Source organism: Mastigoproctus giganteus, chromosome 2 (genome assembly GCF_048544385.1).
Source record: "Mastigoproctus giganteus isolate SK-2022 chromosome 2, ASM4854438v1, whole genome shotgun sequence".
NCBI classification, from domain to species: domain Eukaryota; kingdom Metazoa; phylum Arthropoda; class Arachnida; order Uropygi; family Thelyphonidae; genus Mastigoproctus; species Mastigoproctus giganteus.
The window spans coordinates 177744915-177770784 of NC_143576.1; the positions used below are offsets into that span (position 1 = coordinate 177744915).

The following is a 25870-nucleotide window of genomic DNA, read 5'->3' on the forward strand; positions in this document are numbered from 1 at the left end:
GTGACTCCATTATTTTTTTTCAAGGAACAGAAGTTAACCTAATATGTCTATAATTACTCGTGTTACCCTTTGATCCCCCATTTGTGAATTGGAGATACATTTGCACATCTCCAGTCCGTGGGGACCTCCCCTTAGTCTAATGATGCCCTCATAATAATAGCTAAGGGTTTGCTTAATTCTTTTGTCGCCTCCTTTAATATAACTGGATAGATCCCATCCACCCCAGTCGCCTTTTTTATGTTTAACTTCAACAATTTCTTCTCCATTTTGCTCTCAGTTATGACAAAATCATTTAACTCCCTGTTAGAGATTGGTGAACTTCTGGTATTCCCCACCCTGAATGCCTCCTCATGGGTGAATATAGATGCAAAATAATCATTCAGTTTGGCAGCTATCTGAGCAGGATCATCTACAGTCAAACCATGGATATTAAGTGGACAAATCTGATTCATCCCCTTCCTTTTAGAGTTTAAAAGTTAGTTAACCCTTAACCATTACCGTATGATTTCAGGAACGTCAATACAAACATTCTGCCTGAAAGACACATTTTTTTTTTTGTTAAAGCATAAAAACGAGTACATATAATGAGAAGTAAACGTCTTCACTTCATGTCATATGCAATTCTTATCGATTACCAAACAAAACAGAAAACACCAATCATCAGTTTTTTTTAATTGCTTATAAATACAAATTAATATAAACTGATTGATCTGAAGGAGAATAGACAATATAGTGAAGGGAATCAGCGTTCACCCCCCCCCCTTTTTCACTCGATTCAACTGCAGGGCAGCCCATTAGAGGTTAAGGATTAAGATTGATAAATAAATAAAAAACAATTAAAATCAATTTAAAAGAATATCTGAATTCAGCACAGATGAGGAGGTACAGGCAGTAGGACGGGCCAGTGCTTCCTTCTTACCCTGAACCAACAACTCTGCTAAAGAATGAATGGACACAAATTTCTTAACAGTTATTTAAATTTAAATCAGACTTAAAGTTAAGGCAAACTGAAATTTGAAAATCAACAAAAATCAAACTAAAAGAAAATCTAAATGCATAATAAAATTCGTTTCGAATTTTATGCTGCTTTTAGATTGTTTTTGATGAAGCAGTGTTATTTTCATTTTTAGCATTATATAAACGTTTTAAGTTTAAGATTATAACAGCGCAAGTTTAAGAATAATGCAGAAATGTTAATCAGATTTTGTTGCAATAGATATACAAACAACCACTTCCGGATGTATATATTCCTGCGCCGTTACTAACACGGACGGGAAATTGCGCTCCCAGATAACTCTAGCACCCCACATCCCGAGATCCCGATATCACGGGATCTCAGGAACACGTGCAATTTGCAGACATAATATCTACGGCGCAAAGTCTAAGTCGCCAATGTTTCTAAAAGCTTACAACAACAACAACAGAAAACGTCGGGCCTTGTAATATGACTAATAAGAATGAGGTATTGTAGCAATAAAGGAATTAAAGGCATAAGAAATAACTGTACTTGTGTAGAACGATTAGAGGATTTTTTCGCTTAACTTACAAAATTAATTGGAATTGAATTATATGTAAGAAAAATTATGCGTTTTTAATAATAATTCTGATACGAGTTAAGACATGATTTTTAATCTAATTGAGAGAATATTTTTTAGTAAAGGAAAAAAAAGTAAAACATGACATTGAAATTTAAATGAAGGAAATTGCCAATTTAATTATAATGACTATCAATTATTATATATCCATGTAAATAGTTTTACTGGTACAATAAATGTATTATTTTATTTTTTATAGGTCTGCATATAAGTGCACACGAAATATTCAAATCTTGCTCTGTATAAATCAATTATTTCTATGTTCAATAAAAGAACAGTTCTTTTAATGTGAGAGCATGTCATTATTTACTGAGAACACTGTATGGAAGAATTTCTTGGAGGTTGCAATTGAATAATCTCCACATTTCGTGGATTTGAACTCCATGGGGATAGAATCCATTAGACATCCTACGTTGACACGTTACAGTTTTTATTCTATCTCCGATTAGAGTTCAGTTCTTCCAAACATCACTCATCAATTCTTCGATGGGGGCCATTCCATTAATATAACTTGATTCATCATTACATGTGTAATAATTACGTAATATACTGAGCCAGTATTATGAAAATTGGCTGAGTATATTAAAAAAAAACAAAAAAAAACAGCAACAACAACAGTTTCTGATAATAAAAAAATACCTTCTACGCAACCCTCGCCTGAGACCTTTTAACTGGGCCACGCCGTGAAAATGTCCATAAAATCTTTACTGTCATTGATATTCTTTTAACTCGGGCCTTTTCCAACAGATGTCAGATTGGATGGTGGTTATATCCACAATGCTACATGCAAGGAAATATGACGTAGCTGTTGGCATAATTAATTGATCTATTTAATGTGAGGTAATTAATCTTAGTTTCTGCATTGATATTTGAAGGATAATGCCGTACTAAAAAAACAAACTGGAACAAACAAAATACGAAAATAAAAATTATAGAAAGATAATAAGTATCGTTTAAACTTCCTGTCAGTTATGATAAAGAGCTATTAAATATGTTGCACTTTTATTTTTACAGGAAAACAAGCCAGCATACTGTGACCTTCGTCGTATTGCCGTTCAGTTAATTGCCATTCTTATTATATAAAAGAAAGAGAATGTATATTCTCCCTGTTTTCAGAACTGTTGAACAGAAACGATGAATGCCACAGTGATATTTTTGGTTCTCCTCTGCACAGCTTTACCTCATGACACATTTTCAGACATTTTAAATTTCATTGGAACTTCGCTGTGCAAGATATGTGGTGAGTGCAGTTTTCAAATTGATCTCTTCTTCCTTTAGTCGATAAGAGAATTAAGTCAGATTTAATTACTTTATATAATTTTCATATAAAATTTATGTAATTTTTCGCTGTTCTGTTGCTTATAGAATTTTCAAACTACCGCTGAACACAACGTGTCGGATTCCTACTAAGAACATAGCTACACATGTTCTTTAACTACATCAGTTAATGAAAACAAAAAACATTGCTGATGTGTGTTATTTTAAATGAGCATTTTAAAAAATAATAAATATTCTGCGTTTATAAATTAATTACCCATTAACATTTAATTTTTATTTTTAGCCCTTTCTCCAAAGGGGACTGGAAATTATTACTTATGCATGAACCGTGTGGGACCTCATATGGAGGTAAGTGGAAAGAAAAATAAAAACGGTTTAAAGCTTTCGATGAATTTCTGAAGTTATTATAGTTGTTCTACTCAAATGATACCGACGAATACATTTCCTGTAATACCAGAAATTTGTGAACTACTTTGTATCTTACATCTCCGCAGAATACATTAATTCTCCCTGAAATTTTACTTTCAAGATTCATTACTGATGAAGTACTTTAGAATAGATCCGTACAGCTAGCAACGTCGGTCTAATTTCTACCCATCCACACCTTATATTTGATATAGGCCTGAGCACAAATTTTGGTCTTTACGGGAGGTTTTGTTCATTCCATTGTGGATTTATGTGATCTCTGGATAACGATGATACATGTATCTCTTTTTTACCTGTAAACTTGGATTTTTCAATCAGGTTTCCACATCTGCTTTCAGCTCTTCATAATCTTTAAAATGAACTCCAGGAAATGAGCCTTGAACTTTCCGAACAAATAATTGCTCTTAGAGTTACATCTTCACTATAAGGATGATGATTTGATTATTTAAATCCACATTCATAAGTTTTAGCCTGTGCAATCTGATCTTTGTGCACAGGGGCATTTTCATGGAGAAGCAATCCCGGTGGTCAAACTTTCCCCGACTTTTTTCCCGAATTGCAGCTTTTAACTTTGACATCCGGTTGGCATATTAGTCCTCTGTTACTCTGATTGTAGTGCACAGTTATCAATAATCCATTGGTGTCCCAGAAAACTGAGGTCAACTGTTTTCCAGCTGATGGTTAGATTCGACAATTTTTCATCATTTGAGATCTCTTTTGCTTTCACAGAAAGCAAAAAACGCCTGAGTCCAAATTAGAACGAACGCTTTCTGGGTTCTAATTTGGGCTCAGGATCATAAATATGTAGCTAAATTTTACCATCAGTTACGAGTCGCGATAAAATCTATTCTTAATGGCAAGAGTTAATTGTAAATTCCTTTTTGATGACTCCACCCTCTGATCTTTATCATGAATGGAATAGTGTCTGAGAACCCATCTTGCACGAACTTTGGATATTCCCAAATCCTCACGTATTGTTAAAATGCTTCTGTAGGAAATGTTAAGTATGGTTTTCAGTTCGAAACACTTTGATTCTTCTGTTCTCTAAAATTTTCTATTCAACAAATGATATAATTCTGAGTTGATTGCTTCAGATGGCCCACCAGCACTCGGATCTCCTTCAAATGATCCCTGTCCTCTTTATGACCTCTACCGACCATTTTACAAGACTACCATAACTGGCTCGTACTTCTCTAAACACTCTAGTCATTCTTTATTTTCTTTAGCATTTCTGCCCTCTTGGGTCAAAAATTTGATTTCTGAGTGATGCTCGATTTGTTATTTTCCTCTTACACCGTCCAGCATAAAAAAAAAAAAATAATAAATTTTAGCAACTGCATAAGAAACTGACATCCAATTTTTTTCTTGTTACTTTATACGACATAAATATATCAAAATAACATATTGCATAATTTTTATAAGATTTGTATAGCCTGTTTTCAGAATTTTTTGATCACGCCTATTACCATAAATATCTGAACTGAATTGTAGGAAACAGTTTGGTATTCTCATTTGGTTGTGGAAGGGCAAGAGATAGGTGCTCTATATACTTTGTTCTTTAGTATCGTACTATTATAGTCTATCAAGTTGTGTCAAATAAACAGAATGAGAATGATAAGGGAAGACCATTATATTTTGAAACTAATTGCTACGAAAGTGAGCTGAAAAAGTTGAATTGTAGCTTTTATCGTATGAGGTATTCTTCTATTTTGTTGAAGCCAGTGAATTAAATCAAATTAGTACACTGTAGAAACATAGAAAGTATCTAGGAAGGCCACCAATAGAAGATGAAATCACCAATTCTCTCCAATAACCCCGGTTTTACATGAACAATATTAACCTCCACTGTTCGTTTAAAAGGAAGACAGCATATCGCAAGGAACAAGGAACTCCTACAAAGAATTGATCCTCAAGGTTGTACAAACATATCACAAGACTTTAGAAGCAGCCTAGTAAGTAATGGCCTACTCCTTGCATATCGGTATTGTAGCTATCAACAGCCTCCCAGCAGATGTGTAGTGAACACACATAATATGTCGGAATTCGTCATAAAATGTCTCAGTCCTTTTATATTTATTCCACGCCAGCATATTTATATTTATTCCACGCCAGCATATTTATATTTATTCCACGCCAGCATATTTATATTTATTCCACGCCAGCATATTTATAATTCCATGCTAAAAAAAAATTTAGAACCACCCGAGAACCAACTCATCTGCCATATAAATTGCGTCTGTTTTTGTGGATTAAAACCTCGAGTTTTCGTGAGAAACACCCTATCCTGAGACCGACTAACTCAGCCAAGGAGTAAAAAAAAAAACTCATGGAAGTTCCTCGCGTCATTGATGGTATTTAAACACTTAATAACGTTCAAAAAGACCGTCAGTGTAGTGTTGCGGTACTGTTGCCTCACAGCAGGTTCCAGTTGCAAAATGACGGCTACCGTGAGAGTGTGGTCCAGAACAGGTGTTCGCGACGTTATTCGTTTTTTGCAAGCAAAAGGGTCTTAATCAAGTGACATTCACAGTGAACTGGTTGCTGGTGTGTTTTTTGTGCAATGAATTTAAAGCGGGCCGTGTTGATATGGAAGATCGACATAAGGCGGGCAGGCCTTCATCGAGCAATGCAGCAGACAACATTTTGCCGTTAAGGGCATCGTTCTTGAAAACAAGCGAGAAACTGGGTGAAATTGCACAAATAGTGAACGTGAATAAGTTTACTGTTCATGATGTCCTTGCTTTCGAAAGATGAGCTGCCGCTCGGTGCCACGACAATTGTAAGAGGAGGACAAAGCAAAACGCATAGGGATGTGTCTGGAGAACCTGTTGCGATACAGCGATGAAGGAGAGGATCTTCTCGCTCTCATAGTCACAACAGATGAAACGAGGGTTTATCACTTTACCACGGAGAGCAAACAAGACTCCATAACCTGAAAACATCCACAGTCTCCTGTGCGCAAAAAATTAAAAACTGTTCCCAGTGTCCGAAAAGTCATGTCCACAGTGTTCTGGGATCGCCATGGCGTTCTGTTGGTGGATTTCTTGCCGAAGAGAGGAACAATAAATGCACGACTTTACTGTGCAACGTTGGAAAAACTGAAAGCCAACATTCAGATGTAGACGTTCGTCAGGCGGTGCGATGTTGGTTACTGCGTGTGGACACGGACTTCTTCAGTAATGGTATTGATAAACTGATCCATCGTTTGGATAAGTGCATCAATAACACTGGAGACTTTGTGGAAAAGTAGTTCATGTTCACTTATTTCTTGGTGTGTAATTTTAAGTTCGTATTATTAAACATCGAGAAATGTGTTACCTTATTTTTGAGAAAGCCCTCCTATATTAGGGGCATTCGAGAACGATTTCTTCTGCCCATATGTATTACGTTGTATTATGTATACAAAGTTGGTGTGTATGTATTTTATGGTTAATTTAGCTGTTAAACGAAAACATGAGAAAAATTTCAGTGGCAAGTTTTTCACTCAGTTTTCACTGAGTGAAAAACTCATTAAATATTTTCTCATAGTTGACGGTATTCCAACGCCGACCTTTTGATGATGATGGTGATTACAACCATGCTACCTGCGCAGACATTTTATGTTGAAAGAAATATTTTCCAGATACGTGGAACAAATATTCAATTTATCACCAACCGAGATCAACCAATTTCAGACCAATTGCTAAGTATTTCTCTTGTAGAAAATTATTGAAAAATGTTATTAATAGCAATTCTCTATTCACTTCATGTCTAACAAGCAGTTAGGACAAATCCACTGTGGGATTAATATGGATCGGCCAGCACAAGCCTATTGCGCTTACCAATGACAACTTGGTTGCTTTCATTGAAAATTCAAAATTAGCGATGACACATTTAATTACTTAAGAAGTTTTTAAAATTGCTGGTATCACTAGTTTGTTCTATCTTTGTAAATGACATTTCATCTTAAAATAGACATGCTCTTCCTCAAGAAAGGAAGCTGTTCTTAAAACTCGTAGTAAGTTAACGTGTGGGTTCATTAGGGATGGGATCCTCATGGCATCCTTTTCACGTTTCTGCTATTACCACTTGCCTTTGGCATTAAAGGCATTCTATACTATGCAATTGATAATAATCTGATGATACCTATCAATAGTAGTAGTAGTAGTAATTAGGATTAGGCGCCATCTGTGGTTTCCCACATCTGCGTCGTAAGTACCCTGTGATGGAATGCAGAAAACTACTGCATAATCCAGAAAAAAACTGTTGTGTCTGATGTATGCAGTATTGTGTTATGTTCTGTTGTTGTGTCTCTGGCTACTTGGACGCAGGGCCTCTCAGTGGAACCATACGTTGCCCGCCACCACCACTGGGAGTTGAGTCAGGCTGTCCATCATACTCTGACCGATCTCCGCCAGCGTCGCCTGAGCTTTCTGGACGGAGATCATATATAAAAAAAACAAGGAAGCGAGTGGGGAAGATAGTACAAGTGGTGGTGTCAAAGTAGGCAAAAGGAGGAGGATGAGGAAAGAATGCATCGTCCAGCGGAAAAAAGATATGGGAAGGGAGAAGTAAGAATCACCCCTGGTCTATGAACCAACCCAAGGCCAGAGAAAGGAAGACAGCTTGCAGAATAAGGAAGATCTGCAAAGTTCGGTATGTGCAATGGGAAGTGTGTGAGTTTTATTGCTTTCAGTTGAGTGCCGTAATTCCTAATAGGAGGATGTCCAGTTGGGTGTTCATTCAGTTCTGATTGTAGCAGTGATGAGGCAAGAGCAGGTAGGTTGTTGTTGTTGTTGTTTTTGGTTTTTAGGAGCATTAGCAACTAAGGCCATATTGTTCCGGGGATATGCGGTGGTCATTCCCTGACCTTTCCGCATCCTCCGTATTTGGTGGTCATGGGCTCGAACCCTGGTCTAATCAAGAAGCGTGTGCTACGCACTGTTGCTCCTGCCCACCTGGCTACGGAGGCGCCGAGCAGGTAGGAGGAGAGATCATAACGGTTTCAGGAATGTGTGGTCTGGATGTCTATATTGTAGAAATCCAGACCAGACATTTTGGATTGCAGCTGAGGCATAGCTGCAAAAGCTAAAAACGCTTCTTTTGATTTTAAGAGGTTGATCTCTGGAATTGTGGTGAAATTTATATCCAGTAACAGTTGATTACGTATGTCTAGGTAGAGGTTACATGAGTGCCTTACGTGGCGTCAGTCCTCCAGTTCTCCTCATACACAATGGGAGTCGTTTACAAGCCCAAAGTCCTGAAATCGCTTTTTGAATGACCCATGGCCTGTCAGAAGAAAGGCTGTATGTAAATTCTGGAAAAAAACAGCCAAATCTTTGTTTGTTGAGGTAGAAATAGCTAGAAATCACTAGGTAGAAATAGTTGGGTAGTACTGGCTTCGGTGGAATAACCCCAGCGGATTTGCCTGAGGGAAACAAGCTTCTGCCAAGTACGCCGGAGTTCTTGTTTCGGATCTGCATCGACAATAGATTTTATCCCCAGGAATTCAGTTTATTTGTTCTTTCTGAGAGCATGTGAAAGCCCTTGAAGGCCGCTTGGAGGTTAAGGGGGACACAGGCTGTTAATATTTGTAGTGCTGCTGTTGATGTCGTTCTACCTGCCGAGTCATTTGAATAACATTAACCGTTGTATCTACTGTATAAGGTTCCTACTGCTGATGATGGACGTATGGTGGAACCACACGCCAGCACCGTATGTTACGAACTTTACAAAAACAGCTGAATAAAGAAGGTGCAGTGCAGGCCCCTTAAAACCCCAGTCTTTGCGAGTGACGTGAGCAAGAATATTGATATAATTTTTGGCTTTCTCTTTCATGGATTTTAGATGTGGCATGAAAGTTCTGCGATCATCTAGGGCAGTAGTTTTCAACCTTTTTTTAATAACGGGACCCTTAAGTCATTTATTTTATTTTGCGGCACCACACTCAATTTTCTGCTTGTTAGATCCGATTCTCTGTGTGTGTGTGTATATATATATATATATATATATATATATATATATAGTATATAAAACAGGTGAAAAAGGTAAAGAAAGGAGAAGAAAAAGGTAAAGAAAGGAAAAGAAAAGAAAAAGAAAATAGAAAATAGATGTACCTGGACGCGCAAGGTTACAGAACAGGATACAACTATAAAATAAAACATAGAAATAAATGATAAAGGACATAGTAAGATGGGAAAGTTATTAACAACAACGTGCCATGCCTAATGGAAGATATGAGAAGAAAAGAATGTTAAGATCCTAATGAATTAAGTGGAAAAAGTGGCTGAATTGATAAGCCAAATCATATTTACAAAAGCTAGAAAAAAGTGGTAATTAATGCATATTAAAAAGTAGTAATAAATAGAAATGAAAATAATGAAAATAAAAATTGGTACATAGATCAGGTATTTCATCAGGGGACTACACCCGATCATGTACCAAAATACTGCGTTTCTATACAAACCCATGCCGATGGAGATAGCAATAAATTAAAAAAAAAAAAAAAAAAAAAAATTAAAAATTAAAAATTAAAATTTTTTTGAAACCTTCATAGACATGAGTGAGGTGAGGTGAGGTTATTACTACTTTTTAATATGCATTAATTACCACTTTTTTCTAGCTTTTGTAAATATGATTTGGCTTATCAATTCAGCCACTTTTTCCACTTAATTCATTAGGATCTTAACATTCTTTTCTTCTCATATCTTCCATTAGGCATGGCACGTTGTTGTTAATAACTTTCCCATCTTACTATGTCCTTTATCATTTATTTCTATGTTTTATATATATATATATGATAGTTATTACAATAATATAATTATAAAAATTACATTTCATAATACGAGTTATATATATATATATATATATACAGTATATAATAATTTTATTCTTTATATAGAGGAACTACGTAATTATAGATCACCACAAAATTAAAAAGATACTATACACCTTTTTATAATGAAATAAACTTATAAATAAAAATAGAAAAAAATATATATATATAAAAGTTTAAGTAACTTAAACCCAAATTACGTGGCACCCCTGAATTGTTGTTGCGGCACTCCAGTTGAAAACCCTAGATTCTAGGGTAACACCTAAATATTTGAATTAACGTTGATTCTTGAGTGCATGTCCTTTATAACGAATGCTTGGTGGTCGATTGATGTCAAGACGTCCTGTGAGAAGTAGAGTTCTACTTTTATCTGTAGAGATCTCTTCAGCCCAAACAGACAGGACATTCAAGACTGTGTTTGCTCTGGTCTCAATAGCTTTTCGAGCAGGTATCTCAACAACGATAACCAGGTCATCTGCATATGAGAGCTGTGTGGTTTTGGGGAAGTCCAGCAGTAGCCAATCATCCAAAATCATATTCCAAACAACTGGCCCCAGAACAGAGCCTTGCCAGCAGCCTCTGGCGAGTTGGCGGGAGATACTATGAAATTTTGTTTTCATGGTAACTTTTCTCTTAGAGAAGTAATCTGCAAGACATTTTAAGATGATGAAGGAGAAGCCAGATATTCTGGCTCGCCGCAGGATCCCTGGCCATCAGATGATATCAAAAGCTCTCTTAAAATCTATAAAAAGCGCCAGTACGTAACGGGCATCAGAGATATCTGCTAGCTGAGCTGGTTTTCAGGAGTGCATCAATAGTTGAGCACCCATGCTTGAAGCCAAACTGGAGTGGGGAGGCGAGTCCTTTAGTTTCATAGACAGACTGAAGAATTTTTCTGCGCGGGTAGCACAGTGGTATCATCCCCGTTCTCCCCACACAGGGTGGAAAAGGCCCGGGTTCAAATCCCGTCCATGACGCGAGGAAGTTTAATGTTTTTTTTCACTCCGTGACTGAGTTAGTCTGTCTCAGGCGTAGATGGCAAAATTTTTACCCCAGAAACTGGAGTTTTTTCGTCCAGCAAAACAGGCAAATCGGCCAGAGAACACACGCAATTTACAGACAAAATACATATATGGACATACTTGAGAAATAATGGGTGGCCCTAATATAATGGTTTGAGTCTGAGACAGACTGAAGACTGGTTAGATGTAACCTCTCAAATACTTTTCGTAATATTGATAATAGACCATTTGGATGGTATGCTTTATTCGTGACAACGCTCAACAATCAAAGAGAGTTCAAAGTTCGAATGAAATAAATCACAAACTTATCCCAGATTGCAGAAGCCATCGTCTAATTTGGACTGATAATCAATCCATATAAATCAGCTCTGGTACATGAACAACGCTATACTGAAAGCGCTCGTACTATATGGCACGCGGATCTGATTTTCACAGCATATGGATCTGGGCAAAACGTTGACCCAAAAGCAATGTCAATTCCTTTTGACATTGCTTTTGGGTCAACAAAAGAAAAATCAATTCCCCTGACTTCTGGGATATATGCCAGTGGCATGTTCCACTTCCGTCCTTACGAACCACCCCTCTTCTTCAGCTACAACGGAACAGGCTGAAGATCAGTGACAGATTCCTACCTGGACAAGTACTTCCTACAGTACAAGCCCTGCTAATGATCGGAGTTGACCTGCAGAAATTCGCTTCTGATCGCAATTACAGGCGCTCGTTGGCCGAACTTGTTCCCCTTTTGTTTGGCCCCTGATGTCGACTCATACTGATATCTCCATCTGCTATCTCCTATGGGGCGCATAACGGCACGTCGCAGGCAAATCGACGAACTGTCTTCACAAGAAAATGCAATACCGAACAATAATTTGGCACTGTGAAATATTCTGACTTGTGTGAATATGCTTAAATTTGTGCTTTGTACATATGAACGTGTACATACCTTGGTGTACTGTCTGCCTCACAACTGTGTACATACTCATATCTATTGAATGGCTAATGCTACGTTTTTAATTGTTATGTAATCTTTTATACTGCACAAATTTTTTTACTGTACATATTTTTATATTACCCTATATCATTGTCAAGCCCCTGGCCTCCTGGCTGTGGCGGGCACATTATTGTATCTTTACTGTACAATAAAGATTTTCTTCTTCAATGTTTTCACAATCCTATGGAAAGCCTGCACCTCAAACTATATCATCTGAGATGACTGAAGAAACAAGATTTACTATACCTATGTTATAGAGGGACACCAGGAATTATATTCAACCAATCCTATCTCCAGTAATTCTCTACAATGTCGAAATCTGGAGATCAGTGTCCCCACTACGTTTAAGTGCTTGTTTTCTAAGAAATGTTGGCTTCTCAGGTGGGAGCAACTAATTATTACAGTGAAGAAGATGCTCGCAGGGTAATCTCGACACGGAATGTATTGAATAAATATTGTTGGTGGATTCTCCTTGGTCTCCTCAGAGCTGGCTCTCAGCTTTGTAGAATGATGAGCAAGGCTCAACCTTGTAGATATATATATATTTTTTTTTTCAAATTAGTAACTACAAATGCTACAGGCTCTCGATGGTTTCAAAAGTTTGTAACCGATAAGGATTATTGGAGACATGCCTAGGGGAACACTTCCATAAGGTGGTCCAAGTTGGGACTAAAATGAACGAGAATCATTTCTAACCAACGATTCACTACTGCGCATGTGAACATCATTCATATCGCCCTGTGGTATGATTTGTACTGTACAGATCAGTTTTTGTTTCGTTGCAATCGGTTAAGTTTTGATCGAACTGTGTCTCCTTTATTGAATCAGTGATTTAACACTTCGGTGGAAAAATGAGTGATCTTAATTTAGAGAAAATAATTGTTAATACATTTTTGGATTCAGCGATAACAGGAGATGAATCCTGGGTCTTTCAGAATGATTCAGAAACCAAGCGTCAAGGCATGCATTGTCAAACTTTTTAAAAGTCATAAGAGGCAATTAACATTTCAATGAGCATAACCCTACATTACACTACATAAACCACATATCAATCACGTTATCTGGCGTTTACAAGGTACTGTATTCAACACAAGAGACCTGATCGAGCAGTTATGGGAAATCTTTGGTGCCTCTTAATCGCAAATGTTATGAACTATGCACTATATGCCCGCGTCACAGCTCATGGAGCATTACGACCCTTAGAACAGAATTGTATGGAGCGCTAAGTTTAGGAGGCGTCATGGAGCATTACGACCCTTAGAACAGAATTGTATGGAGCGCTAAGTTCAGGAGGAGTCATGGAACATACCATGATTTCAAGTAAAGGGTCGCCGTAAGGAAGAAAAATTAATTAATATCAATATCAAAATTTATAATATATAAAATATTCTGCTCGCTATCTAAGTATAGCACGTTTTCCAGAGCTAGTGTTGTTCAAAAGACCTTTCCAAATTATTATTAATTATATATTGAATGATACCCTTGACAATAAACGATACAATTCCATAGAATATAAATATGTATGTTTATGTTCTAAGCAGATTAATGGACGATGACATCCACTTTGATTAATACATTTACTCCCAAGTTTTACTTTATTTATCCTATATTTTAGGTACTTATTTATCCAATATTTTAGATACATTATTTATCCAAATTTATCTTATATTATTGATTACCTGAGCTTTTTATTCCATTTATTCTCTTTTTTTATTTAGTATATAGAGACTTACTCGAGGTGCATGTTTAAAACCACTAACTGTACACACTGGCCAAGCTTAGCTGAAGTAGCGAGTTTCACTTGTACTGGTCTTTGGAAGGACTGCAGTTGTGGCCACCTTCCTAAAGTAAGCAAGAGTTTTCATTATTTCAGAATTTACTCTGTCACCATATGAAGGTCACTCTGACTCCTTCTTATTGTCAGCGCAATATGTATATTTTATAAAATTAATTGTGACTGAAATGGCTTATTCATTAGAAAGCTTCCGCTTTTACTTTATGTCAACACTGACTTTAATGATAAAATAAATTTTATAAAATTAACTGTTATAATAATAATAATAATATTATTATTATAACATTTATTTTACATCATTTATTGTAAACGAATTCTCTTGATAAATAAAATTGTATTGTATTGTATTGTATTGTAAAAAAAACATAATATAATATAATAATAATAATATAATAATAATAATAATAATAATATTAATATTATTCTTATTATTATTATTATTATTATTATTATTATAACATTATAATTATTATAACATTATTATTATTGTTGTTGTTTTTATATTATATCATCCCAATGGGGGGTTCCACCACTTGATGGGTATTGCTACCAAGTGACAAAACCTACTATTACACATCCTATGAAGAAAGCTGGCTCCGTTTATCTCTTTATTCTCTTCTATCTACCTGTCATTATGTGCGGATAATATTTATATTTTACTTGATTGTGCTTCCATCTGAATGCTGTACGACTTCCCTAACTGATCATCAGAAGCTGCCGAAAAGAAAACCTTCCACAATCCAGTTTAAATTAGTTACATGGAAAGAAACACAACGACACTTTCCCTATAATTTTATTCATGGTCTATTATATCATTTATGCCAGTGAAAATTTCGACTTCGTTCGTTTTACTGTTCCTCTCAGAGCCTGATGCACCTCAGCTAGGTCCCCTCTGTGTGGTCAGGCTCTGTATTCCAGATATTCAAAGTCTTTACATTCACCGATGCCCTTTTCCATATCTCAACTTTCGGTCATATGACCTTTTGAAGAAGTTAGATGTTTTTTTTTAGGTAATTTTCGTATTTCGACATTGTACTGTAAGCGCGGCCTTACACTGTCCTTATAAAGTGGTATTATAACCACCTATCTCTTTAAAATATATCAAGACTCCGAATTCCTTTACTCCATTTTTTTTATTCAACCCCACCAAGTGTATAAGTTATTTTAGAGGTTATATTCCCAGAGTGTAAGATCTTGCATTTTTTTTGCATTAAAACGTAGATGACAATTTTCTGAAAATCATCGAAGCATATTCAACTCAGCCTGAAGGAGCACCGTTTTGCACTGATCATTAAACACCCTCCCGATCTTCACATCATTTGCCAAAAATTTTTGACATCACTCCCTCCCGCCTTCCCTCTTTTCCTCCTTCGATGTCATTTATAAAAATCAAAAACAAAAGTAATTTCAGAACTGATCCTTTGTGAACCACAATATTAACGCTAGACCAAACTGACGAGAAACGTTTAATGTTAACCGACTGTCTTCTGCTCAACAGCCCCACTGCGATCTACGTATCTTAGCATCTTACCATGAATCCAGCAGGTTCTAGTTTATTCAGTGCCCGCTCGTGATACAACAAGTCAAATACTTTGCTAAAGAAACAAAATCCAAATAAGTAAAGTCAAAATTATTTCCTACATCCAGCTTAGGAGAACTAAGTAAAGGTAGATAAGTAGGATAGGTAATCCTGGTTGTCCTTAATAAAACCGTATTGTATGCCTTTCTGAGTTTCATTTCTATTTAAACTTCACTGTGTTGCATTCGTAATTATTCCCTCCATGATTCTTTCCTATCTCTGAAATCAGATTAACTGATCTGATGGTTTCAATTTCCCTTTTAGAATCTCCTTTATATATTGGCCATACACAGGCATTTCGTTAATCCAGATTATTCCCTCCCGATTCTAACCATGCTCTCGTAATTAATCTTAAGCTTCAGTGCAATTTCTAGTTATCTCCTTCAACAAGGCTGCATGCTGTCGACTCCAGGTGCATTTTTCGCCACATTAGGTTTGAAAGGTTTCCGATTAAGTCCTGAACTGTAGCATTCATATCGATAATTTAATACTGCTCAGCTTCACCCGCAAGCTCTTACTCGCATCGAAGGTTCTTTCAACTGAAAAGATCGACGCGAACTGTTGAATTCATCCTGTAAACAGTCATTCCGGTAGGACGGATTGACTGTTTAAAGAGTGAATAGTTGTTTGAAAGATATGTAACACCAAGAGCGATAGGGAAAACCAAGTTTTTTAGATGCAGACTAAGCAATATTTGTGATGTGCTTATGCCAGGAGAGATTATAAGTCAGGGTAATCTCCTATGGAGATGTCTGTTCTTGTCTAGAAATCAGAGTATTATCGAAGATAAGTAAAGGAGCAGAAGAAGCCTTTTTTTTTTGCAAACCTAAAATAGGACCTAGTTTTAGAAGGATTCAAATCAACTAAGTCATCTTTGCGAAACTGGACAATTACCTGGAGTTCTGCAACTAAGGAATTAATAGTAGATTATCGAGATATAGAAGCTGTTTGTGCAAGGCACGGTTTGAGAAACTTGAAGGTTAAATGCAATGCGCTATCATCAGCAAAACTGTGGTAGGATTTCCGATCAATGGAAGGACATTAATATACAAACAAAATAGTGGGAGAAGAATTGATCCTTGGGGAACACTTGCATTAGTGGAGAAATTAATTGATAGTCAGCCATTTCCCGAGGTAAACGGTGAGAGACAAAACTGGATACCAATTACAAAAAAAAACTGCGGACAAACCATAAGATGAAAGATAATTTACAAAATCTTTATGAAACATACTAACAAAGGCCATTGAAATGTGAAAAGCAACAGCTTGAGTTTCACCAAACGTTTCGTTGAATTTGTCCATAGATGGATAAGAGAAACCACTATATCGCTACCGGAGTGACATTGATGGAATCAATACTGGTAATCAATGATTAGATGGAAGGTGGCTCCATCGTTTAATAGTTGGTGGTTAATTGATTTCTCCATTATTTTAGAAAGAGTAGAATTTAGTGCAAGGACGATAGTTTGTAGCTATAGATTTGTCAACCTTTCTAGGAACTCGCTGATATAAGCAAATTTCCAAGCGGATGCGAAAGCCCTTGTAGAAGAAGAAAGTGAAAAACGTCAACACAGTAAAGGAATAAGTTGAAGTCCTGACAGCAGGACCTGAGCTTACTCTTGTTCTGTGTGAAGAAATACCATCAAGACCTAAAGCTTTCTAACATCAGGATTGTTAAAAATCCATCTGATATTCTTTTGACGGAAGACCACAGCAGGAATTGAATGGGGCGTGCAGGGAATGAAAAGGAAGTAGTTTACCAAGAACATCACTACACCAGTCAGAAGAAAGGTGGGTTGCTTTATCTGATTTTGGCAGAGGTGGAAAATAGAGATAGGAAAAATATTGTGGCCTGTAGCTTTCCAAGAGCCCAGAATGCTCAACTACCAGTTGGACAAAAAGCAAGTTTCCTACTCTTGGCTTGTTCGAAATCTAGTTTGGACTGGTCAGTAACTGCTTTCCAGTTATTTTGGTATTTGGTATGTTGAGGGTCTTGCGGATTCTGGGATTTCTCCCATCTCCGCGGTGTTCTCTGTATCGAGTGACAGTACCCTGTCAAGTCAGAGATTTAAAGTGTGTGGATCGTGTATAGTGTTGTCTGTTGTGCCCATTGTTCATCTGGCTTATTGGCCATGGGGCCCCTGATGGGACGCGACGTTGCCCATACAGCGCCACGTGGAGGCTAGCCAGGTGTTACCAGTAAGGAATCAGTACTCTGGCAGGTCCTGCCACCTACTTTTCTCAGATTTCAATGGCTAGGACCTATAAAAAAAAAAAAAAAAAGACAATTCTTTAACGCTGTTGGTGCTTTGTTTGGTCATAGAGATTTGCTTTAAGAGCGAAAATTGATTGTACGCTGGATGAGTTTTATTTTTGGCCGAAAAGGGTCGGGCAAGCAATTTTGGTGTAGTTACAATTTTGACATGTGGGGCTGTGCGCTGTGAAGGTAGACAGATTTGTGTGGGGAGAAGGAAGGCTGGAGGGTAGAAAAAGAAGAAAGGGACCGATAGAGAAGGTGGCCCCCAAATGTTCAGTGGGCATGTCCATGCCACACCAGAGGGAAAGTGGGTTTTCCAGGGAGAGGAGAAGACAGGGGTGCCCCCCCCCCGCCAGGAAAAGGAGATAAAGCAGGCCCGGAAAGGTGTCGGATCTGGGTCGCCATTTGGTTAGTTGGCAGCAAGGCTGCAATCTAAGTTTTTCACTTTGACTCTCCAGGTGGTGGACTTAGTCTCGGCAGAGGATAGGATGCATCACCTGCACGTGACAGGCCAACTACATCTAGGTCCCAGTGTTTGGTCCCATCCAGTTAGGACTCAGTTGTCTTTCAGTTGCTGTAGCTTGTCCCCACCACTTGTGTTCAAGTGCTGTAGTCACTCAGCTGGTCGTCTGGAAGTGCTCTTTGCCTCGCGAAGAGATTTTGAGCTTTCCAGTTATTATGAGCTTTGGTTTCGGTAGAAAATAAACTCTGAGATTTGGATACAAGCCAGTTACTATATGCAATATTGTTAACTTGAACAGCCGCAGCACATTTATTGGAAAACCAAGGTTTAGATAAAGGAAGAGATTTTAAGGTGGTATTTGGAATAAAGGGGTTCATTCTGACAAGATTAATTTCACTGGCGCGATCTGAGCAAATGTCGACATTCGAAGATTCCAAACAGTAATTGGACTAAGGAAGAGAAGAAAACAAATCTTGTAGATCATCCCATTTTTCATTCCTGTAAGGCCAAACAACACTAGGTTGAGGATGGCTACGAGAAAAGGCTCCTTTGGAGAAGGGAGCATCACCAAGTTGTGATGTGGGGTGCTTAGACTACTCCCTTCATCCAGGTACTTAGAAGGGTTATTAGTGAGAAAAAGATCAAGCATGTTTGCTGTGTGGTTATCATTGTCTGGTATTCTGGTAGGTGAATAAAACAATCTTTGTTTGGCTATTAGGAATTAGAAAAGCCTCAGGGTCCGCGTGACTACAAAATGGAAAACAGCTGAAGTTGAGAACATTAAAATCATGAAGGAAAATTACCTCACTTTTAGGAACGCTGTAGAGAGAAAGTCAAGATATAGGAAGTCAAACAGTTTTAAGTGATTAATGGAGTAGGGAGAAAGACAGAGACAAAAGTTGATCATTATCTTATTGTGAGAGGAAAGTATTCCAAGTTGCATAAACTTAAAGTCCCGATTTTGGGGTTCAGGATATCATCCCTGTACTTCTGTGGAGGGATTATTTCTTCTTAAAAACTTATTCTGGTTGAAACATCCATCAAAAAGGTGCTTGCTAAATCAGAGTACTCCCTACAAAAGATTACCTTGCAATGATGGTATGGAGGGAATTTCATGTGACTCTATTCTCCAAATAAATACATATCTTGAATTAATATATACAGGAAATCTGAATTCATCAATAAATAATACAAACTGCTTTTTGTACTGTATTCATAACCCATGGTTAATACCACGTCATTTTGTCGATCCTGCGAAGTAAGAAAAGAGAAACGCATACCATCCGCTCGTTTAGCATAGAGAACACCATAATGCAACAACTGGTATGAAATAAAAGTAACAAAGATGTTCCAGTAGCTGATTGGAGACCCTGCCACTTCGAATTTAGCTCATAATCCATGCCCTTTTTTCAGTAGTTCAAGGTCCGTTTTCATTCAGTTCTGTTGTTCTAAGTCAACCTGTACAGGTGTTCTGGTGCCAGTCACTGATTCTTCCATCCTTATCGAAACACTGCGAACAATCACACAGAGCATATCTAGCTATCTGCTGGACCTTGGCCATCTGCAAATACACGCCACTGCAAAGTGGCGTGTAATATATAAATATTCGGGCAGGTCGTTCATTTCAGAAATGTTTAACAAATAGGCAGCCCTCGCAATACTGGATTGTTCTAGAATGCGCACTCTCCTAATTGCTTCATTGAAACATCTGGCGGCTGAATGGGGTACATTAGCAACCGAGTTGTTTGGTAATCTAAGAAATAATTTTGCTCATATATGTTTTAAAATTGTGGGAAACTTTCTTGGTATGCAGGACGCTGTATTGCAAAACAAAGAGAAAATTAAGTAATAGTAGTTATTTAATATTTATATTTGTGTTATGTTTATATTAAGGAAACAGCAGTGGTCTCCTGGACTACGTTAGAAAGCTTGAATTATTGATAAAAAATAGGTAAAATAATGAATTAATTGTACGGATTTTTTGTGACTTGTAGGAGCAGAAAGAAGTCACGGAGTGTTTCGTGAAGAATCTCCCGGCAGCTGATTATAAACAGTTAGCTGAAATTATGAGCAGACATAGTAAGGTAAGTTTATTTGTAAATAGCCATGCTTTCGATTGAAAATACAAGGCGTGTGTTAAGAGAATATTTGTAATTAATTGCTGCACACTTGACTTTAATTAAAGAGCAAAACAAAATCATCATTTATTCTCCATCTCAATGGAGAACCTCTTGTTCGGAAAAATAAACTGCAGCGAATTCAACTAGTCGAATGTTATTTAGCAAAGCTATGCGATTTATTAGCATCTACTGTAGACTCCCATTTGAACACTTGGCGTTTCTAAAATTCAATTAAACTGTTTGAGACACTCAATATCATGTTTAATAATGAACATTTAATTTGTTTTCTACACCATTAGAAGATTCAAAGCTCTTGCATCAAATTGGAGAAAAGTAAAGAAGAAAAAAAATCTATCCTACTAAGACCACTGGAAATTATTTCTTCGATCGTAAATTCAGTGTTTTCTATATTTCTGGACAAAAGAGCAGGGTTTCCGGGTGGGAGAATTCTAGTTCTCGCCTGGGACCAACTAACTGAAAAAAAAAAGACCATAAAAGTTTCCTCCTGTGATTGACGGGATTCGAAACAGGTTCTCTTCCATCTACTGAATTACAGTTACCCAGCTACCCGTGAATACTGCTATAAGCAAAGCTCCCCTTATATATAAAATTTTAAATTCAAGTTATTTGAATGTTACTTTAACACTTTGATTTTATTTCTTGCAATTCTGTATTGAATTACTTTTGTTATTCCGGATATGCGGAATCAATGTAGATCCAAATGAGTGTTATTTGTATAATTCATAATATTCGACTATCATTTTTCTCTCAGAGGTAAGAATACATTTAAGACACGTGAAAAAATGAAAAAAAAAATGATATTTTTAATCATTAACTTTATATATTTTTGAGTTCTTGTATGATTAACTATATAACGATTTGTTCAATCGGGTCGTTTTAAATACAAAAAAAAAATCAAATGAAAAACAGTATATAATAACAGATAAGTAACACTTATAAATACAAAAATAAGTTACGTATGATTTAATTTAATTATTATATAATGTAATTTATTTTTTTATGGTTTTTTTTTTTTTTCAGATGTATAAAGGAAGGAAATATCTGATGAGAGAAAAAAAAATAGGCTTAGCTGGAGCTTTCGGTATAAGAACAGTAGTAGGGATGATGAAAGTATTTTGGATTACTGTATATCATTTTTTTCACAATTCTAATATATTCCAAGAAAATTTCGAGTTAATCTGAGATTCGAAATATTTTTAATTTTGTAATTTATTATTACCAAATTGTTCAAACTACTGCAGATATTTTGATTTTGTAGAAACTTAGTGAACATAAAAATTGATGAAAAGTTTGTTCATTATTTGTTTTGATTTTATGTAAATCAAATTTATCTGGAAACCTAATCAGTTCTGCACCCTTTGAAATATAACTTTACTGATCATTTTTCGATCAGTGTAACGTAGATGCAAGAACTCCGCCTAGTTTATCGTAATAAAGAAGAAATGAATTTCTCAGTTTCACTCTGATCATAATCTTTAAATTTTAATCTATAGATATATTAAAAATTTCGATCCTTATAAAGTAATGGGAATCGGAACCATTTATTATGTGATTATTCTCTATTAAAATAGTCAAGAACGGATCTAATCTTTAACGGCTTAGTTCTTTCGATGAGGTAACTTGTATAGAAACTCAAGGAAGAACTAAAGTATAATTTAGCACAAAATTGTATCACATGACACGCTTGAGGGAAGAAAAAAGTGAAAGATTTTAGAGAGGAACAACGAATGGTTTAATGGCAACAGAAATCTGGTTTTAAGTTAGCCAAAATTAACCTAAGTTAGGGAACAGTGCCGAGAATACTGACTAAAATGCAAAAGTCAAAAGAATATTTTATTAAGACTCAATAGGAGAAACTTTAACGAACTAATATTTTCAGCAATAACAAACATATAATCAAATAAAAGACTAACAAGTTCAAAATCGGTGAAATGTACTTTAACGTTTTGGCAAATACCATCATCCGGAGGGATGCTTTAATGGTTACTCTTTAGATCGAGCTACTGCAAAAGGCTGGGCGTTGAAGGATGGGTGATGGAACGTTTTGTTTCTGATTTTTCAAACGACATTAAGGAACAGTTGAAGAGAGTTATATCAAAATTTGAAAATGGTGATGTGTGAAGATTGGAAGAGTAGCCAATGATCAGAATCAAGTAACTTTAATTTAGTATGACTTGGACAGGCAACTGAAATGACGAAAACAGTGATATCTATGTCTTATCTTATTAAACTTATTATGAAAGAGTCCAAATGGATTAATAAATAATGAAATTGACGTCATTCTCACTAACTGAAGATATATCGTGAATGGTGTTACCGTCCTGAATAAGGTAAATGTTGGAAGTGATCGCAGAATGGTAAGATGCACACTAGATATAGATGTAGGAAAGGAAAGGAAAAAACTGACTCGAGTAAATAATACAAAGGTCTTTGAAATAACAGAGGAGGAGAAAAAGCAGTATGTACTGGAACTTAAGAACACGTTGGAGCTTCTGCAGACTGCTCTGGACCAAGATATCGATGAGGAGTATTACAACTTTCTGAAAGTGATAAAGCCCAAGAAATCTATAGGTAAAAACAAATCCAAAGAAGAAAAAATTAGTCAAGAAACACTTGTCATGATGAACCGAATACTACAAAGAAGAGGAAAATAAAGGAGAAAATTGAGTATACTGAGTTATGCAAAGTTATTAAACAGAGACGCATAAAGAACATAAGAAGATTTAACACAAGAAAGGTAGAACAAGCTTTAAGGAAAAAACAAAGGACTTAAATAAGCAGCCATGAGCAGTAATACAGAAAGACAAATGATACTGAAACTGAAGAATAGCGATGGTGTACTTATAAAGAGCAGAGAAGGCATAATTCAAATAGCAGAAGACTACTATAAAGAATTATACAAGGAGCGAGGGAATGATACCAGCAGTGGGGAAGGTGGATCGCAAATTAGTAACACATACGACATACCCGATATTTTTCTTGATGAGGTAGAACATGCATTGAATAAAATGAAGAATCAGAAAGCCCCGGGGGAACATGAAGTTACTGTAGAGTTGTTAAAATTGGAAGGAAGAGACATAACACAAAAACTGGCAACGCTCTTCACAAAGTGCATTAGAAAAGATGTGACGCCTAAGCAGTGGAATAATGGAATCATTGTTTTGCTGCATAAGAAAGGAGATAAATCAGAAATTGGAAATTATAGACCAATTAGCTAGTTGTTCACAAGGTTCATTACTAACAGATTAGAAAGAATACTTGATGAGAATCAACCGAAAGAGCAAGCTGGCTTTAGGACAGGATTCTCAACTATGGATCACCTTCACGTAATATCACAGCTAATGGAGAAAGCAAATGATTATAAAACACCATTATGCCTGGCATTTGTGGATTAAGAAAAGGCATTTGACGCCATACAGCATAAGGCAATGTTTCGGGCACAGGAAAGACATGGCATAGATACCCCGTATATTATGATTTTTAAGAAAATATATAAGAATGCTACCTCCTTTATTAGACTAGACAAAGAGAGTAGGAAATTTAAAATTGAGAAATGATTTCGACAAGAAGACACAATATCTCCAAAGTTGTTTGCTGCTGCCGTTGAGGAAGCTTTCAGAAGATTAGACTGGTCGCAGAAAGGAGTCAGTGTGAATGGAGAGTACCTAAACCATTTATGATTTTCAGATGACATTGTGGTCATAAGCCACGATCCCAAAGAATTAGAGGAAAATCTTAATCAGTTATGTACAGTTAATAAGGATTTTGGACTAAAGATGAATATGGCAAAAACAAAAGTAATGATGAAAGGTATGCCACAGAAAGGAATATAATGATTGAAGGAACAGTAATTGAACAGGTGGAGTCATATACTTATCTGAGACAAGTTATTAGCTGTAATAATGATAAATGGCTGGAAGTTAAGAGAAGAATATATTTTGGATGGATAGCATTCAGAAAATATAGTCACATACTCAGGAGCAATATCCCAGTTTGTCTGAAACGTAAAAGAATGAACCAATGTATACTCCCTACCATGTAGGGAGTATACATTGGTTCATTATTTTACGTTCAGTGACTTATGGAAGTGAAACTTGGACACTCACCAAAAGAATGGAAGAGAAGCTGAAAACGAGACAGCGAAGAATGGAACGAATTATATTGGGAATCAGACTGTTAGACAAGAAGAGAAACACATGGATTAGGCAGCAAACTCCAATAAAGGACATTCTTATCAAAACTAAAAAACTAAAATGGTCTTGGGCTCGAATATATAGCTCGAAGACACTATGACAGATGGACTAAGAAAATAACAGAATGATATCCAAGAGGAACAAAGAGAAAACCTGGAAGACAACAACGGAGATGGACAGATGAAATGAATGAATTTGTGGGTAGTAAATGGATGGCCACTGAACAAAACAGAAGGAACTGTAAAGTTGCTGGAGAGGTCTTCATCCTGCATTCGATTGAAAATGGCTGATGTTGATGATGGACTCAGCCACATAATGAAAACAGCCCATAAAAATTCCTTCGTCACTAATGGAGTCGAACTTAGCCATGAAACATAGTCATGAACTTCTTATTCAAATTTTTAGAAGATGTAAAGTTAGTTCCTCTTAATAGACAATAAGGTTGCTCCTCATAGAATGAAATTGTTTGATGGAGTTGTTCAGAGTTAGTATATTTTTTTTTGGCGAGACTACCATATTGTACAACCCACTCAATTTTGTTGAGCATGTACCGCACTGAGGAGATAAATTATGGAGTTTTCAATTTAATCTAGCTTCGCACTCTCCTGAAATGAACATCTTTCGAAATTTCATCCCACCAGAATAAATTGTTCTCTTATTGAAGGACACAGTTTTGGACATAGAGGATTGACCGAAATGCTACTCAGGTCATACTCAAATTATAACTGACCCCGGCTTAAAACTGTTTCCGTAAGCCCGTCCATTGCGTAGATGAGATTAACGGCAGTAGTCCTTTTGTCCGCGCAGACTTTGTTAAGAACTAAAATTCCATGTGTCAAGTTACGATTTGCAGTATAGCGCTACCCTGCAAAAAGTTTTCCACTTAATTTTTTTTTCAAATTAATATTTAATGTTAATTAGTTAATATGCCTTAAGGTTTAGCGCTTGATTCACTGCTCTTTCTTCTTCAACTCACAAAAAAATTAAGAACAATATCAGGACTATTTCTGTGAAACCTACGCCCCTTGCCAAAAGTTGTTTTGTTCTGTGAACATCATTGGTTTACTTAAATTTAGTAGCTGACACGTTGAGGGTGCCACAATATATTTTCAAATATAAATTTTTCATCCTGTTGAAAATAAGGAAATTATTTTAAGCTGTATTCTCCGTAATTGTATTAAGCTTAACATGAACCATTCTTGGTTTGAATATATCCCAAATATTTTTATAAACAACTTTTTACGCGAAACCTGCTCAGATTACAAAATGATCCACGTCTGTCTTCGTTATTATCTCCATCGCTTTTGTCTTCGAGG

The 25870-nt window shown here is 36.4% G+C and overlaps 1 protein-coding gene across 1 annotated transcript in view; it reads left to right on the forward strand.

Moving 5' to 3' along the window:
- The first annotated feature begins 2729 nt into the window (after window positions 1–2729).
- LOC150089780 (uncharacterized) overlaps window positions 2730–25870 on the forward strand; it is a 33584-nt gene continuing 10443 nt past the window's right edge. Inside the window, exons 1-5 of the mRNA XM_090390098.1 lie at window positions 2730–2835; window positions 3157–3221; window positions 13845–13973; window positions 20215–20304; window positions 21382–21471. Of these exons, the coding sequence (XP_090246224.1) occupies window positions 2730–2835; window positions 3157–3221; window positions 13845–13973; window positions 20215–20304; window positions 21382–21471 (480 nt within the window). The remainder of the gene's footprint in view (window positions 2836–3156; window positions 3222–13844; window positions 13974–20214; window positions 20305–21381; window positions 21472–25870) is intronic.